Source organism: Cryptotermes secundus, unplaced genomic scaffold (assembly GCF_002891405.2).
Source record: "Cryptotermes secundus unplaced genomic scaffold, Csec_1.0 scaffold979, whole genome shotgun sequence".
NCBI lineage: Eukaryota > Metazoa > Arthropoda > Insecta > Blattodea > Kalotermitidae > Cryptotermes > Cryptotermes secundus.
In genome coordinates, this window is record NW_019736411.1 from 1,134,013 (window position 1) to 1,157,492 (window position 23,480).

At 40.6% G+C, this 23,480-nt stretch overlaps 2 protein-coding genes across 2 annotated transcripts in view; both read left to right on the forward strand.

The window, feature by feature from the left end:
• The window catches only part of LOC111869933 (transmembrane protease serine 9-like), a 50,747-nt gene extending 35,618 nt beyond the window's left edge, over positions 1 to 15,129 (forward strand). Inside the window, exons 8-15 of the mRNA XM_023861824.2 lie at positions 2,686 to 2,798; positions 5,239 to 5,296; positions 6,413 to 6,578; positions 7,983 to 8,188; positions 9,179 to 9,370; positions 11,969 to 12,198; positions 12,533 to 12,590; positions 14,665 to 15,129. Of these exons, the coding sequence (XP_023717592.1) occupies positions 2,686 to 2,798; positions 5,239 to 5,296; positions 6,413 to 6,578; positions 7,983 to 8,188; positions 9,179 to 9,370; positions 11,969 to 12,198; positions 12,533 to 12,590; positions 14,665 to 14,804 (1,163 nt within the window). The 3' untranslated portion in view covers positions 14,805 to 15,129. The remainder of the gene's footprint in view (positions 1 to 2,685; positions 2,799 to 5,238; positions 5,297 to 6,412; positions 6,579 to 7,982; positions 8,189 to 9,178; positions 9,371 to 11,968; positions 12,199 to 12,532; positions 12,591 to 14,664) is intronic.
• A 2,153-nt stretch (positions 15,130 to 17,282) lies between these two features.
• Positions 17,283 to 23,480, forward strand: part of LOC111869941 — a 65,687-nt gene continuing 59,489 nt past the window's right edge. The window contains exons 1-3 of the mRNA XM_023861837.2: positions 17,283 to 17,357; positions 18,815 to 18,917; positions 19,928 to 20,105. Of these exons, the coding sequence (XP_023717605.2) occupies positions 17,283 to 17,357; positions 18,815 to 18,917; positions 19,928 to 20,105 (356 nt within the window). The remainder of the gene's footprint in view (positions 17,358 to 18,814; positions 18,918 to 19,927; positions 20,106 to 23,480) is intronic.

Here is a 23,480-nt window from a genome sequence, read left to right on the forward strand (position 1 = left end):
GAAACTAAGTCCCTTGCACTGCGGCCACTTCTGGCCTATTCTACCAGCCCCAGATGATAGGTGAGGGTGATTGTGGAGCAGTTGGTAGAATGAAAATTGGCAGGGGAAACCGAGATACTCGGAGAAAACCTGCCCCAGCGCCACTTTGTCCACCACAAATCCCACTTGACCATACCCGGGATCGAACCCGGGCCGCCGCGGTGGGGAGCCAGCGACTAACCGCTTGAGCTATGGCGCGGCCTCATTGTGATATGCTTACATTTATATCATTATTTTCTGGAGAATGTTTCAAAAGATAAGAAGAAATCATTGAAGCAAAGAATATTTACAATATGCGAATACAAAGAGTGGCCTTGCGACGAACAGATCACCCGCCCAAGGAGTCCTACCGAGTATCTAAGATCTAGTAAACCAAGTGAAACGGGGAGTTTCATGGAGGAAGGCCAAGGACCAAATTGGGGCTGCAGCGCCAAAGAAAAGAAAATTAGTACAAAGGATACAACCAGTACAATCTGAATAATATTGTTACATTCCTTCCGCAACCTTACTTATACCGCCTGATGTAGGCGGTTGGTGTTTGCGCGTACATCATACCGAACTTGAATAATATAAAATACATTGACGGTGGGATATTTCACGGTTATGTCTCTATAATAGAACGCGAATATTCATATGTGTGTGTCGCTTGAAGTGAACACATATGTTATGTTTATAACTGACTCGGTGATATAAAACACAATAAGCAGAAAATATCAAGGGTAGCAAAAATTGGTTTCAATCATATTCAGATGCACAATTACGAAAATTTGAGGCAATTGCAAGGAAATATATAAATATCGGTTATTAGTATTCGTATATAAAAAGTCATTTCAGAATTTTGAAATTGTAACGAATGTGAATATTTAAATTGTGTTCTTCTGGGCTATAGTACAGTGAAGTGTGGTGGGCGCAGCTGTTCTTCCGAAAGTTTTATCGGCGTGCAGGGTATCATGACTCTGAAAACAATAATTTCAAATTAGACGTATTTAGAATTTTTCTTTATATTGGTTTAAAACTGCTTTCTCATTTTTGTTTTCGAGACGCTGTGTCGATTGAAGATGCTACGTAGCGTCAGGTATTAACGAGGGGGATAGTTATTGAAAGCTAACAAATTTAGAGAAAGAATTGATGGCACATCTGATGAGCCCATCGTGGGATGGTACTGGGGAAAACCGCAAGAAACGTAGAAGAGCCTACCTCAAGTTGAAGATTCGAACACGGTAACACAAAAGCCAGGATGAACAGATGCCTGTCCGTTGCTCGTCAACAGCTAGGTTAAAACTTGAAATATGTTAGGGTAGATGCGAAACCCAGCCGGTCATGGTAGCCGAGCGGTCTAAGGCATGTACTGTCTTCGCTAGCTTGGAAACCGGGATCGTGGGTTCGAATCCCACTCAGGGCATGTATGTTTAATTTGTGTGTGTGCGTTTTTCTGTGTTTGTGTACAGGTAGAGGCCTTGCGACGAGCTGATCACCCGCCCAAGGAGTCCTACCGAATGTGTAAGATCTAGAAAAACCGAAGTGAACGGAGAAGTTCATGGAGGTAGGCCTTGATCCACTGGGGCTGCAGTGCCAAGGGAACTATTCAGGTACTGCCCAGTGCATATGTTACAGTAGGGAGTTTTACTTCCTTATACTCAGCTGAAAGGTCGTGATCGAAATTTCGGTTGCTGACACTGCGACAGTAAGATGTACTTGCATTCCCTACGCCGTACATCTGTAGTCAGTCAGCAACTATGAAATAGAGAACATACCAAACAGGTATAAGTGGGAAAAACTATACAGAAACAAGTTTAGACACGGACTCTACCAAACGTTGCGGTTAAGTGATTAGCACTCCTACTTCTTAATTGGGAGACAGACACCCTGCAGGCTGATGAACCTACTATTCTGAGAATTTTCTTGCCTTTTCTTAGTCCCTCCATGTAAGTGTTGGGATACTGACTTCAAATATGGAAAGTCACATCTCTTTCTGTGCCACTCCGGTTTACGATCCATATTCGTATTCATCGACCGCATCTGTAGTCTAGTGGTCAAGAGTTCCTGGCTACAGATCCACAGGTCCCGGGTTCAATTCCCGGCGCTACCAGATTTTCTGAAAAGTAGTAAGTCTGGAACAGGGTCCACTCAACCTCGTTAGGATAATTTGGGAACAATTTCAAGGAAATAGCGGCTCCAGTCTATAAAACCGAGATTATCGGCCGTGGGGATCCGTTGCACTGACCACGCAAAGTTGGCACTAACTTCGCCGACAAGCGGCGGTCGCTCGGTAGGTATAGTTCGCTTGCGGACTATAGGCCACGGAATTTTACTCGTACTCATCATGCCATTCAACATTGCAAAAACAACCTAGACGATGCCATTCAATAAATTATTGAACTAAGATAGGTGCATACATAAATACTCGCGCTCCAGCACACACACATATATTTGGTTTTCCTTCTTGTTTTTAATGCGAATGATTATTAAATAATTACTGCTTGGATTCATCAAGTGATTGTCTTCAGGAAATATTACCGGAGTCACATAAGAGTCCATCTCTTGTGCTTCATCGATATTTGTGTTGCACTAATGAATACAACAATAGATGAAAACACATGATGGTGACCTCTATTTGAAATGTCATATGAAGAGGGCGCTCCACAGGCAGTCAGTCTGCTTCTGGAAGCGGGTCGGTCATGATGGCTACTAGGAAGACAAGCTTGCTGCTGGCTGTTGCTGTGTTCATGCTGCATTCTGCAAAGACTGAAGACTCCAATGTGAGTACTCAAGTACACTACCCGATATAATGATCTTAAACTTTATTTCAATTTATATATTACATTCCTCTTCTTCACTTGACGGATTGGGCCTTCTAACCTCTTCCCATTCAGAATTAAATGTATTATTTAATAATCGAAGTTCATATTTCCAATGGCTCTTTCAGTCCATTCAGGGTCCTGACCTCTTATTCGGTTCTGTAATAATTTTTCACAGACGGTAGCACTCCTTGTACTAGTGATCAGCCCTTCGAAAGGCCGCAGGACAACACAAACACAGAATAAACGCATACACACACCAAACATCCATGCCTTGTGTGTGATTCGAACCAACGATCTCAGGGTCCGAGCGAGCGAAGACAGTTCATGCCTTAGACCGCGCGGCTACTGTGACTGGCTAACAATCAGAACATACACACATTAAACAAACTGCAATGCAAGAGCATTAATATTTTTACAAAATCCTATTCTGGCGAATGTAAGAGAATACAATAATTTGGAATACAAGAGAATTGACGTCAAAATGTTATGCTTCGTGTGAGTAAGTATCGGTGATTCACTGCCGATTTGCTGAGAAGAGTGTTCCGGTATTCTCAATTCAAATTATTCCCCCCCACACACACACACATTTAGCAGTAGATCGAGAAGTTTAACAAAGATGACGTTTTGTTGAATCCGTTTTGTCAGGTTCGCAGGCCGGCGGAGTGTCTATGAAGTTCTCTCAGTCCGTCCGTCCGTACGTACGCATAAAACATCTCCGGACTTGCTCGAAAGATTCTCGTATAATTTGAGATATGAAAATTTTAAGGAAAACTGTCGCGACAGTTAAATTATCGTTCAAGCAGAACATGTTTAATGATGACTGGTGCAGAGATAGGAACTAGTTCTATCAACTGGCCCCAACTTAATAGTCCTATTACCTGAGGACGAAGGTAGAGTGCAATCTCCGGTAAGTAGTTTTAAATAATAAATAAGAAGTTCTGGGAAGAAAAATCGCCTACTTTCCTTTGTACGAAATGGAATGCACAGAAAAAAATATGAGGGGCACAAAAATATATGGACAGTAAGGTGATCTCATAAGCCTCCTAACAAAATACAGACAGAGAGCAAGGTGATCTCATAAGCCTCCTAACAAAACACAGACAGAGAGCAAGGTGATCTCATAAGCTTCCTAACAAAACACAGACAGAGAGCAAGGTGATCTCATAAGCCTCCTAACAAAACACAGACAGAGAGCAAGGTGATCTCATAAGCTTCCTAACAAAACACAGACAGAGAGCAAGGTGATCTCATAAGCCTCCTAACAAAACACAGACAGAGAGCAAGGTGATCTCATAAGCTTCCTAACAAAACACAGACAGAGAGCAAGGTGATCTCATAAGCCTCCTAACAAAACACAGAGAGCAAGGTGACCTAATAAGACTCATAACAAAATAGAGACAGAGAAAAGGTGATCTCATAAACATCCTATGATTTTTTCCAAAGTAAGGAAAGTAGGCTAAATAAGGGAGGACACATCATGCCCAAAAAGTTAATAATTTTATTAATGTACAATCGTCACGAAATTCTAGATATTATTTGTAGATATATCATTTCCTATAATTTATTTGTCATTTAAATCACTCATCAATCTTTAACAAAATGCTGTTACTCTGTTAATTTCGTCTATGAAATGTAATAACATGTTACAAAAATGATTGGTCTCCGGATGAAAAGCACATGGAAAGATTAGGACATATATTACTTAAACATAAGCAGATTCATACACAAAGGGAAAGTAAGAATCAGCTCAGGTCCTTCTGTCACTGCCACCCGTGCAGAACTCTCCTCAACTCTAGCGCCATATCTTCCCAGCCTTCCTTACAGAGCTCGACTGACTGCCAACCCTCAACGCTTAACTGAGAACTGACAGACTGACGGCCATTTCACACAAACTTCATACTCTTCTCTTCACAGACTGGTTTAATCTCTCCTGCAGAGCTCAACTAAACTGTCAACATTTAACTCTCTTCTTTATAACCATTTTGCACTGACCCGAATAGAAAATATCTTTCCCAACAATAACTCTATTGTGGTAGAGGCGTGTTTACAGGTCCACTGTTTAGAAACTGGTTGCATAACCCCTTTGTTCTATTATTAGGTGCGTGTATGTTGCGAGTGTTACCTAGCAACGGCCGCTGTTTACAGAGTCCCCGCTTAGCAACGGGTCTATACACTATAGTATCATAAGTTCCTCCACATCAGAGTTCCGTTCAAGGAAAGACTATTTATTGGCTAGTTTATTGTACTTAGGCCGAGCTCAGAGGAATATCGAGAGGGTCACAGTATTAGTTACAAATACACTGCCATCGTTCACATACTCATATATATGTGTGTTCTTATGTATTTGTGTCTGTGTGTGAACTGAGATACAAAATATGCACTGTTTTCTGATTTACAGGAGGAAGCTAGAGGATTCCTATCTTTCCTCTTTGGAAGACCTAGACTTTGCAATTGCCGTGAGTACTCCTCACCTATAAATATTGAACTGCAAGGATTTTTTTCTCTTTCTCTCTATTTTATTTGTTAGGAGAAGATACGTTTTTCTTTGCTTAATCCTATCGAATTACGTCATTATGGAGTTCGCCCTATTGTTCTGTTAAATAGTATTAAATTTGAGTATAGTTCTAATTCTAGTTCTAGCTTTACTCTAGCTTTTGTTATGTATACCGTATTTACGCATGTATAGGCCGCACATTTTTGCCAAAAATTCAAGAGGAAAACTGGGGTGCGGCTTATATTCGAAATATTCGAAATCATACTTCATTTTAAAAAAAAATATATTCATAATTAGTAATACAGGGTGTAATACTCCTGAAATAATATTCCAAGAAAATTATTTTTTCTATAATTTCTGTCTGAAAATTGTGCTGCGGCCTATACATGCGTAAATACGGTATTTTCAGTGCTTGCCTGTTATAGGCCACTCGCTGTTGGCCAGTACCTCACTCACTCACTCATGGTGCTGAGCCCTTCTTGAGAAGCAGCCATTCTGCAGTTACTCAAGAACTTCCCAGCATTTCACGGAACCCGAAGATTCATTACCGTGTTCACAAGAGAACTCCACTGGTCCCTATCTTGAGCCAGAGCAGTCCAAACCATACCATTCCATCCTATTTCTCTAAGATCCATTTTAATATTGCCCACCCACATACGCCTTTGTCTTCCCAGTGGTCTCTTTCCTTCTGGCTTTCCCACGAATATCCTATACGCATTACTTTTCTTCTCCATTCGTGCTATATATCCTGCTAATTGCATCCTCCTTGACTTGAGCATTGTAATTATACTTTGAGAAGAGTACGAGTTATGAAGCTCCTCATTATGCAGTTTTCTCCAACCTCCTGTCACTTCATCTCTCTTCGATCCAAGTACCTAAATAAAGAAATTGAACTGAATTATAGAAATGTGCTGTGACGTTGAAAGTTTTATGTCAAAATAGTCCACTGTGTATAAGTATTGATTATTGGCATGTGGGGAAACAAACTCCGGTCGCCAGAGAGTCAGACCACTGCTGGGTCCATGAAACTGTGAATGGATGTCTTTCTTTTTTTTTTTACTATAGTTCTTATTCACAGTTTGTGGACGACCAAACCGAGTGAATGCTCGTCTGCAGGGTGGAGAGTTCTCTCAGTCACACGAGTTTCCCTGGCTGGTGGCTATTATTCTCAATGGGACGCGTATTTCCAGTGGAGTACTTATCAATGACAGATATGTCATTACATCAAACGGACCACTGGCTGGGTAAGCACTGCAATGTGAGGCAAACTGGCAGTTTCCAAGATTAAGAAACCTAAATTACGCAATTTTTGCTGTTAATCTACATCTGCATTTTCCTCAGAGGTGTTTAAGTCATAGTTTTTAATCCTTCTTTGATATTTACTATGCAGTAAGGAAATTACATGCCGGTCACGGTAGCCGAGCGGTCTAAGGCGTGCACTGTCTTCGCTTGCTCGGAAGCCGGGATCGTGGGTTCGAATCCCACTCAGGGCATGGATGTTTGTGTGACTTTTTCTGTGTTTATGTACAGGTAGAGGCATTGAGACGAGCTGATCACCCGCCCAAGTAGTCCTACCGTATGTCTAAGATCTAGAAAAACCGAAGTGATCGGAGAAGTTCATGGAGGTAGGCCTAGGCCCACTGGGGCTGTAGTGCCAAGGAAAAAAAAAAGGAAATTACATAAGGGAGATGTTTTAAGACTTAAAATACCTGATATATCGTAAGCATGTGAAATGCACGAAAAGAAAGGAACAAAGCGCCCCTTCATATCTAAGAGGAAAGGGAATTCGGAAAATAGTCGCTACGATTCAGGTGAGAATTCCCAAGTCCAATGTAAAAACTTAAAGATTCGTATAGTATAAGAACATATATTTTTATTTCTCGTTTGGTTTTGATGTTATGTGACTATTATACTTTGTCTCTCAGAGAACGTCGCAGGTTGGTTGTTACGCCTGCTTTGTATTCAGAAGCTATGAGACTGAAGCTTAATATTTACCATAGAATGTGAATTTTTTTTTTAAGATTTTGAATATTTATTTTCATTTGTAAGAATTCAGTTTCTCACAGCGGTGGTTATGAAGAGTTCTACATTCTGGGATATGGCGCCGTAAAGTCCGTTGGAATCCAAGCAGATTTTCGGAGGAACATGTCATCTCCATTTTCAGGGTCGAAGAATAATCCAAGGAAGAAACCAGCCTGAAGCGGGTAGCAAGCTGCCCTATTGCCTTGGCCTATTCTTCGACGCTGAAAAGCTGATTGACTTTCAACTGACTACAAGAAATTATACACTAGAATGCGGACATTTTCTTTCCTTTTCTTTTCAAGAGCATATATACAGTATACTATACAAAAAAGACAGTATACGGCTGAGTATTTGTGCATGTTACACGTGGGAGGTGCCCTTATATGTCGGCCTCAGCGTCATTCGATAATAGGCAGGACTGGAAAGGGATACTGGAGAATGCAGGTAAAGTTAATACCACGGAGAAGTGTATAAAAAGTTGTGAATTTCTGTTACATCTTCAATTGTTGTTACACTGTAATGCTATACAATACAAAAAAATGTGCTATGAAAATTCTGTGAGCATTTACGGATTCTTAGAAAATTCAGTAACTAATATTAGGCTCAAACAAAAGGATTTTTTTTAGGTTAACGCCATATCAAGTGAAAGTAACTCTTGGAGCCACTGACCGCTGCCGGGTGGACATCTCTTCTGTCAACGACAGTGTATCCAGCATCACTGCTCTGCCGAACTACGATGCTCGGACCGGAAGTCACGACATAGCTCTCCTGAAACTCACCAATCCGGTCACATTCAATCAGAATATTAATCCAGTCTGCCTTCCGGATCCTAGTAAGTTGCGGCCGCTTCCACCGCTATTAATAGTATTACTACTAATTATTATTACTACTGCTGCTACTACTACTACTACCATCACTACTAATATTGTCCCTGTTTGCTGCTATTACTACTGCTGCTACTTCTATTGCTACTACTATCACGATTAATACAATTTAAGTAGGACATGTCCGTCTAAACACCCCCTGAATGTAACTGCAGTTAATTACATGCAATGGGTCTACTGTGTTCGTGAAACAAGTTTCGACGTTTCAGTCATCATCAGCCTCTTTATTATATCCGTCACAACACAACTAATATGAAGATCAGACCATTTTCGGCCCGCTACATGTTTCGGCTATTGATAGCCATCATCAGGCAAACACTTGATTTACACACATATACACACCACTGAACCACAGCACCAACAAAATTGGATACAATATTATTAAAATATAGAAAAAACTTGACGTAAAAAATACAATAAATCAAGTTATATAAAACAGAAATCTGATATAAAATAAGAATAAAATTCTTTTGGTGTTTTTACATCAACGTGTCAGTCGTTGGTTTGTGATTTGTTTTTTGTTTCGTTCCCACGGACAAGTTGGAATATTCATACTTTTGCGTATATAAAATTGTGTATGAGGCTCGTAATGTAGATGTAGTAAAGCAAATTATAATATCAGTCAGTGCCCCATCTCACAAAGTAAGGAATGTAAACAACGTAAAGTTTTTTTATATACGTGTATTGTAATAATATTTTATCCAATTTTGTTGGTGCTGCGGTTCAGTAGTGTGTATATATGTGTAAATCATGTGTTTGCCTGATGATGGCTATCAATAGCCGAAACATGTAGCAAGGCCGAAAATGGTTTGATCTTGATATTAGTTGTGTTGTGACGGATATAATAAAAAGGCTGTATATTGTAACACAACAGGATGCATGAAATGAAAATTACATTTATTTTTAGCACACGCGATCATATAAGATTTTGCTTACAGATGCTAGGTATTTGGGTCAAGTAGTGACTGTGGTCAGCTGGGGTCAGGAACCAAACTCAACGACGACAACTACAACCACGACACCTCAGGGCCCGGCTGCAACTAACGCCACTGGTGCAGGGAACACTACTACTGCCAATACTACTACGACCACTCCCGCTCCTGGCCGACGAAGACGGGCTGTAAGCACAGGTACAAGGAATTGGTCTTATTTAAACCATAACCTAACTTCTTAAAAAAGATTATAAGAGGTTACACTCAATGGAATAACGACTTAACAACTGCAATCTTCGTCACTGCATCATTGTACGGTGGTTTATGTTCACTGACCTTTTAAAGACTGAAAAGAGAGATACAGAAGAGAAAGTGGTAGGGAGAAGTGAAGTGAGAGAGACATTGCATGTAAGGGAAGCAAGAAAAATTTTTGAAGTTTCCCAAACATTTCCTGCTCGACCTTTAGCCGGAGATATGTTTGAGAGAGGGTAAAGCTTTGGGAATTGAAGAAGTCAAGTTCTATGATACAGACTTTGTTACGAGCATGGGAGAAAAGTTCGGCCTGGGCTTCTGTATGATCGGAATTCATTTTTAATATCAACGTTGGAAGGGTTGCGCTAGAGTAGAGTTTGTGGTTAACAGTGGGAGGGCTGTATTAGGGCGACATTTTGTGGTTACCATTGGAAGAGGTGCACTGAGTTCGTACATCACAGGAACACATTACGCCTTTGCCACAAATATCAAACGGTTAATGCTCTTTAGGGAAAGAAAGACTGTTTAACAATAGAGCCATATAAAACGTTCAAATATATCCTCAGGACAGAATGCAGAGTTTTGGCATATTAAAGTAGATAGTCCATATAGAGCACTCGGCTTTAAAGAAGTAAATATGAATATATAAAGGAAGTAAACTAATATACTGTATATATTAGAGAGAGAGAGAGAGAAGATAGACTGAATGTCACAACCTGCGAGGCTTTGCCTATGAATTCTGCTCTTAAAGTAATAAGAGTTTACAAAATGTACCGTCTCCTCGCCGTGCATTCTTCTGACACACCTGTAGACGCCAATTTATTAGTTATATTGCTGCCACGCTTGTGACGCTGTCAATACTTGTTGATTCTCTGATGTTCTTTTGAACCCAGGAGAATCTGGCTATATGAACAGAACATCTTTCTCAAGGGGTACAGGATCTTGCTTGGGCGGGCAAAAGGGAACGAGGTGCAAAGGCACCTCACTTAGTAGACTATCGGGGAGGTCTTTCGTTGCTTGAACACTGTTCAATGCATCGAGCGATACCCACGAGAATTATTAAACTCATAATTTTTGTCATGGAACGGTTCTAGTGAAATTCCATAACATTCGTATAAGAAATTCTGGTGAGGCATTGGTTACCGATACGCGCAAAAATGAAATTCGCTGACGGCCTGTAGCCTATCCAGTACAAAAATTTATCGAAATAATTTGAGAAGTTCTGAAACTCAGATATGAAGGAGTAAAGATGGATAGATGAACGGTAGGGCAAAATGAATATTTGTTTGCTTCAATCTCTTACACTTCTTGCGAAATACATAACTTCCATATTTTCTTCACTTCGTGTTATGTACAACCAAGCCAGTTCCGACATTACAAAAATATCATTCCCAAGGTCTTTTTCATTCTAATTCCTTGGGGTAGGGTGAGACTGAGTCCACTTGGTACGTAGGCCACTAACTGGCCTACTCTACCACCCCCAGGCGATAGGTGATGATGAGTCGGTGGAATGAGAACTGACAGAGGAAACTGAACAACTCGGAGAAAACCTGTCCCACTGCCTCTTTGTCCAATACAAATCCCAAATGACCTGACCTGAGCTCGAACTTGGGCTGCAGAGGTGGGAAGCCGGTTCTCTTAGTAGGGGGTTGAGTCCAATTGGGTCCACTCGGCACGGCGGCTACTGATTGGCCTGCCCCGGGTGATTATGATAATGGAGAATTTGGTGGAATGAAGATTGGCAAGGGAAACCGAAGTACTTAGAGAAAACCCACCCCAGCGCCACTTTGTCCACCACAAATCCCACTTGACCAGACCCGCGATCGAACCCGGGCCGCCGCCGTGGAAATCCAGCGACTAACCGCTTGAGCTATGGCGTGGCCCGGGAAACCGGTTACTAACCGCCTGAGCTATGGCGTGGCCTTCCAAGGTCTTTCTCGGTCCGCATCCTTGCGATGTGTACGATAGAATATGCTTTGGTACCCTTTTGCAGTCATCCTACTCAGACAGTTCATCCAGTTTAACTTGTAATCTATTTGCTCTGCATTCGTTACACTTCGAGTTCTTTTCCTTTATCTTCGTTGCTAGTAAGATCTTGTATATTGCATCCTTTAACGGTTCGTAAATACCTTGAAGGAACTTTGAACATAAAATTTCATTCGATAACTTCCACGGTAGACGCTATCTCCTTGCCTCATCAAATCAGAGAATGGAAATTCCTCTCAGCCAATTCCACGTTGTATAAATCTCACGTTGTCACAGTGCAGTCGTTGCTTATGCGAAAGTATGTTACAGTAACTTCAGGCGTTCGTCACTCTAAGCGGAAATATATATATATATATTTTTTTTACTAATAGCATCAGACTAGAAACGTATAAAAACACGTCGGCCTTTGAGGGCTGCCAAAAAAATTTCTAGAAATGAATCACATCTTAGCGTCACTTCCTTCAGGGGTAGATTTTTAGGAGGCTACATTGATCAAGTAAGTTGGGCCAGTCCCTATCTTCGGATTTTGACAAACTTACATACTCGTATGTGTTTCAGATGATTATGCAGAGTGGACTGATTATGAAGGCGAGAGTTTCTGGGAGAATTTGAACTCCAGAGAAGGCAGACAAGCAAGTTTTCCCTCTGACAATCTGTGCCTGCCCAAGAAGCTCGGTCTGCCAGTACTGGGAGAAGGGCAGTGTCAGAACGCCAACGTTAACTCGCAAGAGATATCAGGAGATACAGGTTGTGCCGGGATTAGCGGCGCCCCAAACCAAGTTTGCTCCGTAAGTACATATTCCCACATTTTCTTTATAGTCAATTTTCCTTATTTTGAAGAAATGAAAGGAGGCAGATCTCCTTTTCTGCGTGTCTGTGAATTCCCTAATTTTTCCTTTTTCTGTGCGGTCCGTTTCTTATCAAAGGAAAGTGTGCATTTTTCTTCTTCTCAGAACTTCTCATTAATCTTGATATAGTATAAACCCAATTGGTAATAGCTCATAAAGTATGTTAATTATTACTATTGAAAATATTTATTTAAATTAGGAAGAAACTGTTTTAAACAGACAAGTTGCTCATTTTTAATTTCTTTATTCACAAGTAGTTTATGCATCATTTCAGGTTGACCTTGGAGCACCAGTCCAATTCAGGGATCTTCGTGGAGTGTATCAGCTAATCGGTAAGAATGCTTACGAAGAGGAAGCATATTGTTCTTCCTAAGAATTTTAGTATAATACAGAGTAAAGGTAAAAAGGTAAAGTTGTCTCTGTGTTTAACTAATTAAGCACTATGCCGTGAAGGCTTATGGGTGAGTGGATGTATAGTTCCACACCTTCTTGACATCGGCACTAGCTGGAGTTGAGTGGTCTGCTTCACGCCCCGGCCGCTATACCCCCGGGGAAATAGCCTCCGTTGCCCATTGGATAGGAGGTTTGGTGGACCCCCAGGGCCGGTGTGGACGACATGGAGAAGTGAAAATTCTTGCCCTCACCGGGACTCAGTCTCCGACCCCTCGGTCTTCCAGCACGTAACAAGTCGCTATACCGACTACGCTATCAACACTTTCGTAAATATTATCCATATTATTGCCTGAATATTCGTGAGTATAATAGACATTTGCTATGCTAAGCACACAATACATTTCTTTCTTCCTTTTTCCTGATTCTAAGTTCAGTGATTGAGACTAGCTTTTTCTAACGGGCCCAACTGAGTAGTTTTATCCTTCCCCACCTGAAGACGGAGACAGATCCAGTCTCCGAAACATCGTGGTCTTTTGTCTTTTACATACCAGACGATGGATGAAGTCCAAAACAAGCCAAAAGAAGTACAGTATACACCGTCGTCAGAATCCTTTCAACTCTATCTATTTAGTTTAGTTTAGATTTTGATTAATTTTCTTGATGCCTGGTAAACACCTGTTTAGTTACCCCTTAAGACAGCTGAAGTGTCTTGAGGCATATAGGAGGTACAGAAAGGGTCGGTGTTGTTGTAACAAACAGAACGATTAGAACGGAGGAATGCCTGGAGTAATATGAACTCATCAATGTCTTCCGAATTTCTAAATTGTTGTAATTTGGATTAAGGAATACTAAATTTACTTCTATGGTAGGCAGATGCAAATGCCTTGCAGGTGTAGGAAGTACATCAAGTATCCGGATGTGGTACTGCATTGTACTGTATTATATTGGTCCCATTATTAGCACTCATGGCCGAATTACTGCAAGGGAGTACGTGGACAGGTTGGGCGATCAGGTGCGCCCCATGATCCAGACCTTATTTCCTAACAATGATAGAGTTTTCCAAGATGAAAATGTCCCGCATTCACACAGCTGAAATTGTTCAGTCATGGTTTTAAGAACAAGAAGGTGAACTTCAACATCTTCCTTGGCCAGCACAATCACCAGATTTGAACATCACTTAACCACTCTGGGTCAGTTTCGGAGACTATTGTGAGGAACAGATTCCCACCTCAAACGTCTCTAAAGCAACTTGAAGATGTTATTCGAACAGAAAGGTATCAAATTCCGCTAGAGACTGTCCAGAACTTGCCAGAGTTTACTCAAAGAAGGACTGCAACTCTACCGAAGGCAAGACATGATCCAGCACCATATTAATAAAAGAAATGTGTACATTATCTGTAGTATTTCCATTATTTTGTCCAACCCGTTTATAACTTCCTGCTTATCAAACCGAATAATAACTTGTATTAACCAAATTAATAAAAGTTAGCCTGGCATAGTAAATAATAGCCAGTGTACATCAAGTAAGTCTTATTTTGTTCAGCTTAAGTAGTTTTCCGTTCTTGATTTACTGCCAATCAAATCACAGCGTGAGATTAAGCTAGTTATTCTCCAGGCGAGCTGAGTAGCACAACACAACAGAGGAAGGGGAAGACTTGGTAAATACTCATCTTCAGAGAAACATCTAGCGCCCAGGCAAATCCCCAGAGAAACAGCTCTTGGCGCCCAGGCAAATCCTCTGCCATATATTCTGCACTCTCCTCCCCAATCCTGGTATCCTACATACTTAACATGCTGTAGAAAGACCATGGAGTTGTTCATCCACTCTACTAGTTGTGTGATCGGTTACACTACATTGCAGTTTAATGTGGGAGACCAGGAAAGCAGAATTTGAAATGGTTTTTTAAAGATAACATAGTATATTCCCAATGCTGGTCGCACCACACTTCTTGAAGTTCTAACAGTCGTTTCCATAATTATATTTGTGCAAAATTATGTTGTTTTGTGTTCCAGGTATAGTTTCTGCCAACAACAATTGCATTAATTCCACAACGCCGACTCTGTACACCAGAATCAACAGCTACGTACCCTGGATATATAGCAACACTGCCGATGCCTGCTATTGTTCATCGACATTAAAATTCGGATTCTAGACAGCGAAGATGGCCTCAGACTCAGGCAACCTGAAAGTGATGACTTAAAATTAAGTTATATGTATTACAAGGCTCATCAGTGACGAGATAATAATATCCCATTTTATGTTTTTAATAAGTGCACAATTATTTTTAAAATGGTTTATAAAATTAAACTAATATGACTTCAGTTAAACATCGTATCATGAGTAAATATACTTATAGTTGCAATGGAAATGTATTCCTCGTATATATTTAAGCGTATTAGGCTTATATCTTACAGACTGAGATCAGAGATGTATTGAACATAATGGAAATATTATAGAATAAATGGAAATAGCATCAACGATAAAGAAAATATAAGTATGTAAGATTTGAGGCTTTCACGGCGGTGACTATGAAGAAAGCAGTCTTCTGGGATTTGCGCCGTGTATATGTGGTGTTAACCGACGTTTCGGAGGAACGTATCGCCTCCATCTTCAGGGTAGAAGAAAAATATATAGAAATCTGCAAGCAAAGAGACCGTGAGAACCGGTAAAAGCAGACTGCGGAAAAATACACAGCTATGTGAGAGCAGTGANGTGACTATATTGATAACATGATTCGGCGGCCTAGCCCCTCAGGTCTTAGTCATAAAGCAAGAAGTTCTGGGAAGAACTAATCGCCAGCTTTCCTTGATAGGACACAGACCGCATAGAAAGCGACACGTCCAAAAATCATTCTGCAGTTAGATATGTGTTTGTTGCTTCAGTAACGTTTTTTTATCGAGCCGTTGCCTAGCAACGATAGGGGGATACACATATAGATACACACAGACTGATAAGAGAGATTTGTGAAGAACGCAGTTAAGATGGGCTCAGGTGCCATGATATACATACAAAGTTTCATGAAGACTGGTTCATCCATACAAAAGTTGATGGGGGGATACACAAATACACAGACAGCTTGGTGTTCGCATAAGCCTACCTTTAATTTTTTCAAATAAGAAAAGTAGGGTAAAAGAACTTCGTTATATACTGTGTCTAAATACAGATATGTTCAAATGACGCTGGTATTTTCATTGTACCCTATCTGAAGACATCTTCGCAAAACGGGAGTAAGAAGAAACCAGAGCGTACTTGTAGTGTCATGTTTCAGGGCGTCACACTAAGTACTCATAAGTTACTGTTACTGAGACTTCTGACCTTTTCACGGCCGTCATCTATATGATTAAAACATACAAAGACAAATAGATTAGCGTGTAGTCGTAAAAATGTACGAAGATTTCATTGAAATTTCATTTGTTTCAAAAGTTATTTCTCAGGAACAGACACAGTGATGAAAAGGACAAGTGGACACAATAATATCATTAGACGCGTGTTCTTATAGAAACCATACGGTAAGACTAACAAAGCTGTTAATGGCAGGAGTACCTTCGTTTTATAAATGAAATCTCTCCCACAGAATGGAAAGTTAAACAACATTGTCGAACACTGGTGTTCCATAACACATCATGCCATTATATGACGGTCTGGTTTGTACTCCCTGGAATAACCGATTGAAATAATCAGTCGATGATAAGAACTTTTTGTTACCACTTTATTATTTATGGTGCATCTTGCCGGATAACAGAGGCATAAAACTTCCTCACATATCTTTCTATTGCCTTACTTAAGAATCTGGATAGAAATTTCTACAGGTGTCCCACTGCATAAAGGTCCCTAGGGCTGTGCTGAAATTGCTTCGCACTCAACGAGAAATTTTGTTATTCGACGAGAACTGGTGGAGAAGCAGTTGAAATTCGTTTGGGAATAATAAAAGTAAAGCAAATATAAAATAAAGGTATCCTTGTAACAGGCAGTGGAGGTTCATAGGGTTGTGAAATGTTGAGGCTCCCACATTTTCTAGACAATCAGCTAACAGATGGCGGTAAGGTTGTCAGCCTTACCCGCTGGCCGCCCTTTACCCCCTGGTATCAATTTTAGTTAGAGGCTGAGTCGCCCTCAGGGCCATAGTGAGGCTGGAAGGATTAGGTAAATTAAAAAGTCCACCTCATTTGCGAATAATTTCTGTCATATCTCTATCCATCAACACCTCCCTTCTTTTCTTTCATCTCTTTCATTTATTTTTTTTTCATTCCCTCGTTTTTCCGTTAAAGCACTGAATTAAATTGCCCGCTTTTCCTTCAGGAGACATACTTCAGAACATAGAATCGTGTAAATACGTCACACGAACTATATAATTGGCAAGCGTAGTCACATAACACATATATAACAACAAATTGCCTCATATACATATATATACTAAAATTAGTTCAAATAATTTCGTAACAACATCGCAAAACCCGCATAATTTTATCACTGATACATTACACTAGAGTCGGACCTGCTTTCAAACAGTCGATTAGCAAATATACAACCATCATGCCGGTGACATAATGTCTCCAGTCAGATTTTCACTTTACCTTCTCCGCAGTCCACGGAAGATCTTATTGGATGGTGCTCCATACGAGAAGCTACCATGACCTACACACAGTGGTTGCTCCCATGGGCTGTTACTGTACTTCTTACTGGAGATCAAACACAGGAAGTTCAGGTGAGTCGGCTGCTATCGAAGTGCAAACAGTCATTGATTGTAAAGGATTTAATTTAAGATTGAAAGATTCCTTGCCACCTTATTGGATCGGTTTAGTGCTATCATGCCCGTTACAAATTCCTACATCCGCATTTTTAAAACTATTTCAAATAGTAAATGTGATCGCTTTGTAACTATGTATGTTTAGGTGAATGCATTGGAGTGGCTGAATACGAGCAGTGAACATGAGCATCACCATTTTATCGTAGCTGAAACATTATATCCCCATTAATATAATATGGTGACCCAAAAATAACCTTCTTCACATCCAAAGCAGGTTTTCTAAACCGCCGTCACTTCAAGAAACAGTCATCCGTTTTGCGATGTTTTCCGTGCAAAAGGCATTGCCCACTTTGGTTACCGAAGCAGGGGGTACTTCTTGTGTACCCTAACATTGTTCCGGGTTTAGCTTGACACAATGCCAGTCAATTGAACTTACACACGTTTAGATTCTAAAGGGTTCTGACGATGGTGTATAACTTCCGAAGTATGCACACCGTTGTGTGTCTTAACCTACTTTCGAATGGGGCAGTCACCATTATTATCGAGTTGTGCTGACTGCATTATTTGAAAAGTACGATGGTGTATAACACGCAGAATTACTGGATTTTTGGACTTCGTCCATCATCCGGTATTCTAAAAGCTAGAGAATACAAAGTTTCGGAAACTGGATCTATTTCCTTCCTCAGGTATCTCATAACTCACCCGAGGATGGAAACAGATCCAGTTTTCCAAAACCTTGTGTTCTCTAGTTTTAAGAATTAACACAAGCTGGAGAACATCCGAAAAGCCAGTAATTCTGAGCGTTCAACTCATTTACTGTAACCCATCATAACCCTGATATAAGAGTTGTACCTGTCTGCTCAGTAAGCTCAATGCCTATAGCCCCATCAGATTTTAGCCTTCTTACATTCACGTCAAAATATTTCCACATATTTAAAACAAACTACAAAATGTCATATATATTAAGAACTATCCTGTTATTGTAGGGGCACCGAGTAACGCGGTTGGTTTGGCACTATGTTACACGCCGAAAGGTCGTGGGTTCTAGTCCCAATGAAATCATTAGATTTTTCAATTGACTAAGTCCTTCCAGCCAAAATATGGCCCTGGGGTCGACTCAGCCTGTAACAGAAATAAGTACCAGATATTTCTGGGGGTAAATGTGTGCCGGTACTTAAGGCTAACAACCTTACCGCCATCTGTGAGCCGATTGTCTGGAAAATGTGGGAGCCTGGAAGTCTCAAAACCCTATGGGTCTCCACGATCTATTAAAGGGATATATTTATCTTTTTAGCTGTTAGTATTTAAATTATTTATATAATACCATTATAAAGCACACTTTAAATGTCTGTCAAATCATTCTCTTCTATTATAATGTAGATGCAAGAACTGGACTAGCTTCTGTTTTTCCTAAGGTGCATTCCTCCGGTTATAGAACCAGAGGAGACACGAGAATCAGCAGCCGAGCTGAAACAACCTTGTACACAACGTATAGTGCTCCACAGTGCCAACAATGCGGTAAGGAAATGTAACAATCTACCGGCGTAGGCGGTATAGAGACCAGGTTACGGGTCGGAAGGCCGAAGACTCGGGGCTCGATTCCAGGCAGGAGCAAGAAATTTCTCTCTTCTCCACAGCGTCCAGACCAGATCTTGGGCCTATCTAGCCTCCTACCCAATATATCGAAGACCTTTCTCCAGGAGGTAATGATGTCAGGGAGTGAAGACGACCACGGACCTCCGTCTAGTGCTGAGGTCAAGATGGTGGAGTTACTCCTCCACTATCCAATACGTCTTCATGACTTGGTGCTTAATTATTTAAGCACAGGAACAAATCTATATTTTACTTTTAATATGATGTAAGGTAGATGTTATGGGTCGTTATGAGTGAAAGTCGAACTGCTGACAAGATCAATGATTGTATACTGTCCTATTAAAAAAAGAAAATTCATCAAAGTTTAGGAGCTGATACGTCATCAGAGACGGATTAGCAGACATACCTGACTTCCACGTGAGACTTTGTTTTGTGCTTTGTAATGGAAACTTGAAATGTAATTTATGCTGTATACCGTAATTTTCTTATTATTTAAAGATGTCGTTAAGGTGCAGTTTTCCCTGTGCTTAACTAATTAGCTCTACGCCATGAAGACGTATGAGGGAGTGGATGTATTGACCCACATTTTCCTGATCTCGGCATTAGTTGAAGGTGAGTGGTCAGCTTCACGCCCCGGTCGCTTTACCTCGGGGGAAAAAGCCCCCGGTACTCATTGAGTGGACCCCAGAGTCGGTCTGAACGACATGGAGAAGAGAAAATCCTTGACCCTACTGGGACTCGAACTCCGACCCCTCCGTCGTCCAGCCCGTAGCCAGTCGGAATACCGACTACGCTATCCCGGCTCTACTTTGTGTGTATATAGTAAGTAAATATGCACAAGACCGTCATATTGATTGCACAACACCCAAATTAAATTTCATAATATGATTTATCGAATCTGAATACCTGGCATAAGGCAACTGTGTTATTTCAAGCTTGTGGAATATCCAACTTGAACATCAGTCGCAGGCTCAACACTCGCATCATCGGAGGTGAGACGACACCGCAGAATGCATACCCATGGATGGTTCTAATCACAGGCAACAACTCTCCAGCTTGTGGCGGCACACTCATTACTGACCAGTACGTCCTCACCGCTGCTCACTGCAGACGGTCAGTAATCGGACATTTCTGTTACAGCTCATCCTAATTACCCATAACCTACGAAGACATTCGTATTAGGATTTGAGGTTCTCGCAGCGGTGGTTATGAAGTGTTCTGTCTTCTGGGGCATAATACCGTGTAGTCCGTTGAAAATGAGCCGACGTTTCGGAAGAAAATTTCGCCTAAATCTTCAGGGTCGAAGAATAAACCAAGAAAGAAATCAGCATGAAAAATATAGCAAGAAGAGCTATATGCTTCACGCTGGTTTATTGTTTGGCTTATTCTTCGAAACTGAAGATTGAAGAGACATGTTCCTAGGGAATTTTTGTTGCATTTTAACGGACTAGGAGACATTATATCCCACAAGACGAAATTTCCGAATTCATACTAGTATATTCCTTTTATTCATTCAGGCATTCATCCACTCTAGCTGACATCCAGTTTCTTAGAAAACGGATAATAAAATTTCAGGTGCAAAAAGCAAAATTTATATTATTGTTTGTATGTAGAAAAAATAACAAGAATGAAAAGATATAAGAAATAAACACGCCCTTTTTTTCATAAATCCAGAAAGACAGGCCACCGGGGCTACCGAGGGGCAGATGAGAGAACAACATTAAGCTGTAGGGAATTCAGAGAATTAAGTTATGATAATGTGGACTGCATTCATCGTCCGCAGGATAGCATCCAGGTTCGAACTGGCATGAAAACGGTCGGCTTTAATAAAGGATGGGATATCTATTGATAAGCTGAGGCAAATGCATCTCATGAAAGACGTTGTTTCTTTAAATTAGTTACCTTTCTTCTATTCATGCTATCATCAAACAAGATACACGCATACACACACATGCAGGCTAACTCACGAATCATTATCTTAACTTTCGGACTTCATATCTCGTGCCATTCTCAGTTGGAAATATCATATACATATAAGATTTCAACGGTTATCGGCATATTAAACAGTAAGTTCTAGGAAGAAATTTTCTTTAATACGACATAAACCGCATAGGAACCGACGAGCCCAAAAATTATTGTATTTTTGCGTGTGTATTCGTTACCGCGGTAACGTGTTTATCTAGCCGTTGCTCAGTAACTGGGCCGTTGCCTAGCAACAATAGGGGGATACATATACAAATAGACACACAGGAAAACTAGGCTAAGTACAGAGGGTTGTGGTTAGCAGTGAGTCGCAGCGCGCAGAAGCCCGAAAACTTAATAACTAAGTCTTTGCTGAGTAACGGCCGCCTCCGCGAGGCTTTTCTGAGGCCGCGCCATAGCTCAAGCGGTTAGTCGCTGGCTTCCCACCGCGGCAGCCCGGGTTCGATCCCGGGTATGGTCAAGTGGGATTTGTGGTGGACAAAGTGGCACTGGGGCAGGTTTTCTCCGAGTACTTCGGTTTCCCCTGCCAATCTTCATTCAATCAATTGCTCCAAAATCACCCTCACCTGTCATCTGAGGCTGGTAAAGTAGGCCAGTAGTGGCCGCATTACAAGGGACTTAGTCCCACCCCACTAGCAATAAAAAAAACGCTTTTCTGAATGTACTCTTTCGGCTTTAAGGAGTTATATTGGATAAACAGACACACACACAGCAAGGTGATCCCATAAAACTCATTTTATTGTTCTTTTAAATGAGGAAAGTAGGCTTAAAACTAAAATTAATGAATATGCATTTGCATAAAATTCCCATTGCAAAATGTATAATAAATGGTCAGAACGACCACCTTCAACTTCGGTACGCATGCTGGCTCGTCTACGAGTCAGTGTGTGGGTNGTAAAGTAGGCCAGTAGTGGCCGCATTACAAGGGACTTAGTCCCACCCCACTAGCAATAAAAAAAACGCTTTTCTGAATGTACTCTTTCGGCTTTAAGGAGTTATATTGGATAAAGAGACACACACACACACAGCAAGGTGATCCCATAAAACTCATTTTATTGTTCTTTTAAATAAGGAAAGTAGGCTTAAAAGTGAAAATAATTGAATATGCATTTGCATAAAATTCCCATTGCAAAATGTATAATAAATGGTCAGAACGACCACCTTCAACTTCGGTACGCATGCTGGCTCGTCTACGAGTCAGTGTGTGGGTTATAGGACGCTTCATTTCATTTGAACTGCGCTTTGTACCTAACGTAGGTTCCAGAACGCGACGGAGTTGCAATACTTCGCCTATTTCTACCTTTGCTCCTACACCAAATCTTGCGTGTGCACGTACACATAAAACTCTATGGAGGTTGAGGTCTGGAGGTCTAGGTGGTCGATGTTGTGGGCTGCTACGATTGACCCACCCATCTGGAAAGTGATAATAAACAAACAAACTCCATGGTTTTAGTCGGCAAGCGAAATATACCGACTGAGCGACCGCCGCTTGTCAACGAAGTTAGTGCCAACTTAACAAGGATACAATTCAGTTGCTCAGCTAAAACAGGGAAATGCATGGCGTTCATGTTTCCAATCGTACGGCTCTCAACACGTCAGACAATTCATTCCTCAAAAACTGCAGATAAATGTCACATGCACTACGACCCTCGAAATTAAATGAACCAATCACCTGATTGTGAAGCATAACACAACATACATTTACATACATTGAAAGGATGTTGAAATCTGCTTTGCAAATTTCTTACTACTGACTAATTTATGGATGTTGTTGACACTGTCACATGGGAACGTGAAACTATGGTGACTTACACACAAATCATTCTTGGAATTAAAACATCTATTGTTCCGCAACCGTTCAAACTCACACTTATTTTTATATGATATTTCTGACTGGAAATTACCACAGGCATGAATAAGTTACAGCTGTTAAGACTACTAGCAGTGAATTACTCTGTATTTGATACTGATATTGTATACTCTGTATATTATGACTGTCCAACCATTTAAATTTGTCTTATTTTGTCGCAAACTCAAGTGTTAGGATTCGATCTTCATCCTTCGGAATCGGAAGCCTCTGTCTTGTCTCACTCTCTCTTGCCTGAAGAAATTTTGTGGGATGAGGATGTTTCTATATATGTAATTTTCCTTCCCCAACATGATCTAATATAGGAGAGGTTTTATCGCCAATGCTTTTCAAATTACTTTAGAATATGTCATTAGGAAGGTCCAGGGAAAGTGTTATTGCAACAGCACTCCATGGAAAGAAAAAAAATCTAATCCAGTCTAAAGTCATTACAGATAAATGTTTATGTATCTCTTTACTTTCTTAACTACAATTATTTTCTGGAGGATACGGTTTAATTTTGAGTATAAAAGTTCGAAATTTACTCGCCATATTCCTTTGATTTAATTATCACTAAAACCATAAATTTACAGAGAATACTTACTAGATACAAAATGTATATTTTCGTTGCCTCTGCGGTACTTACTTACTTACTTACT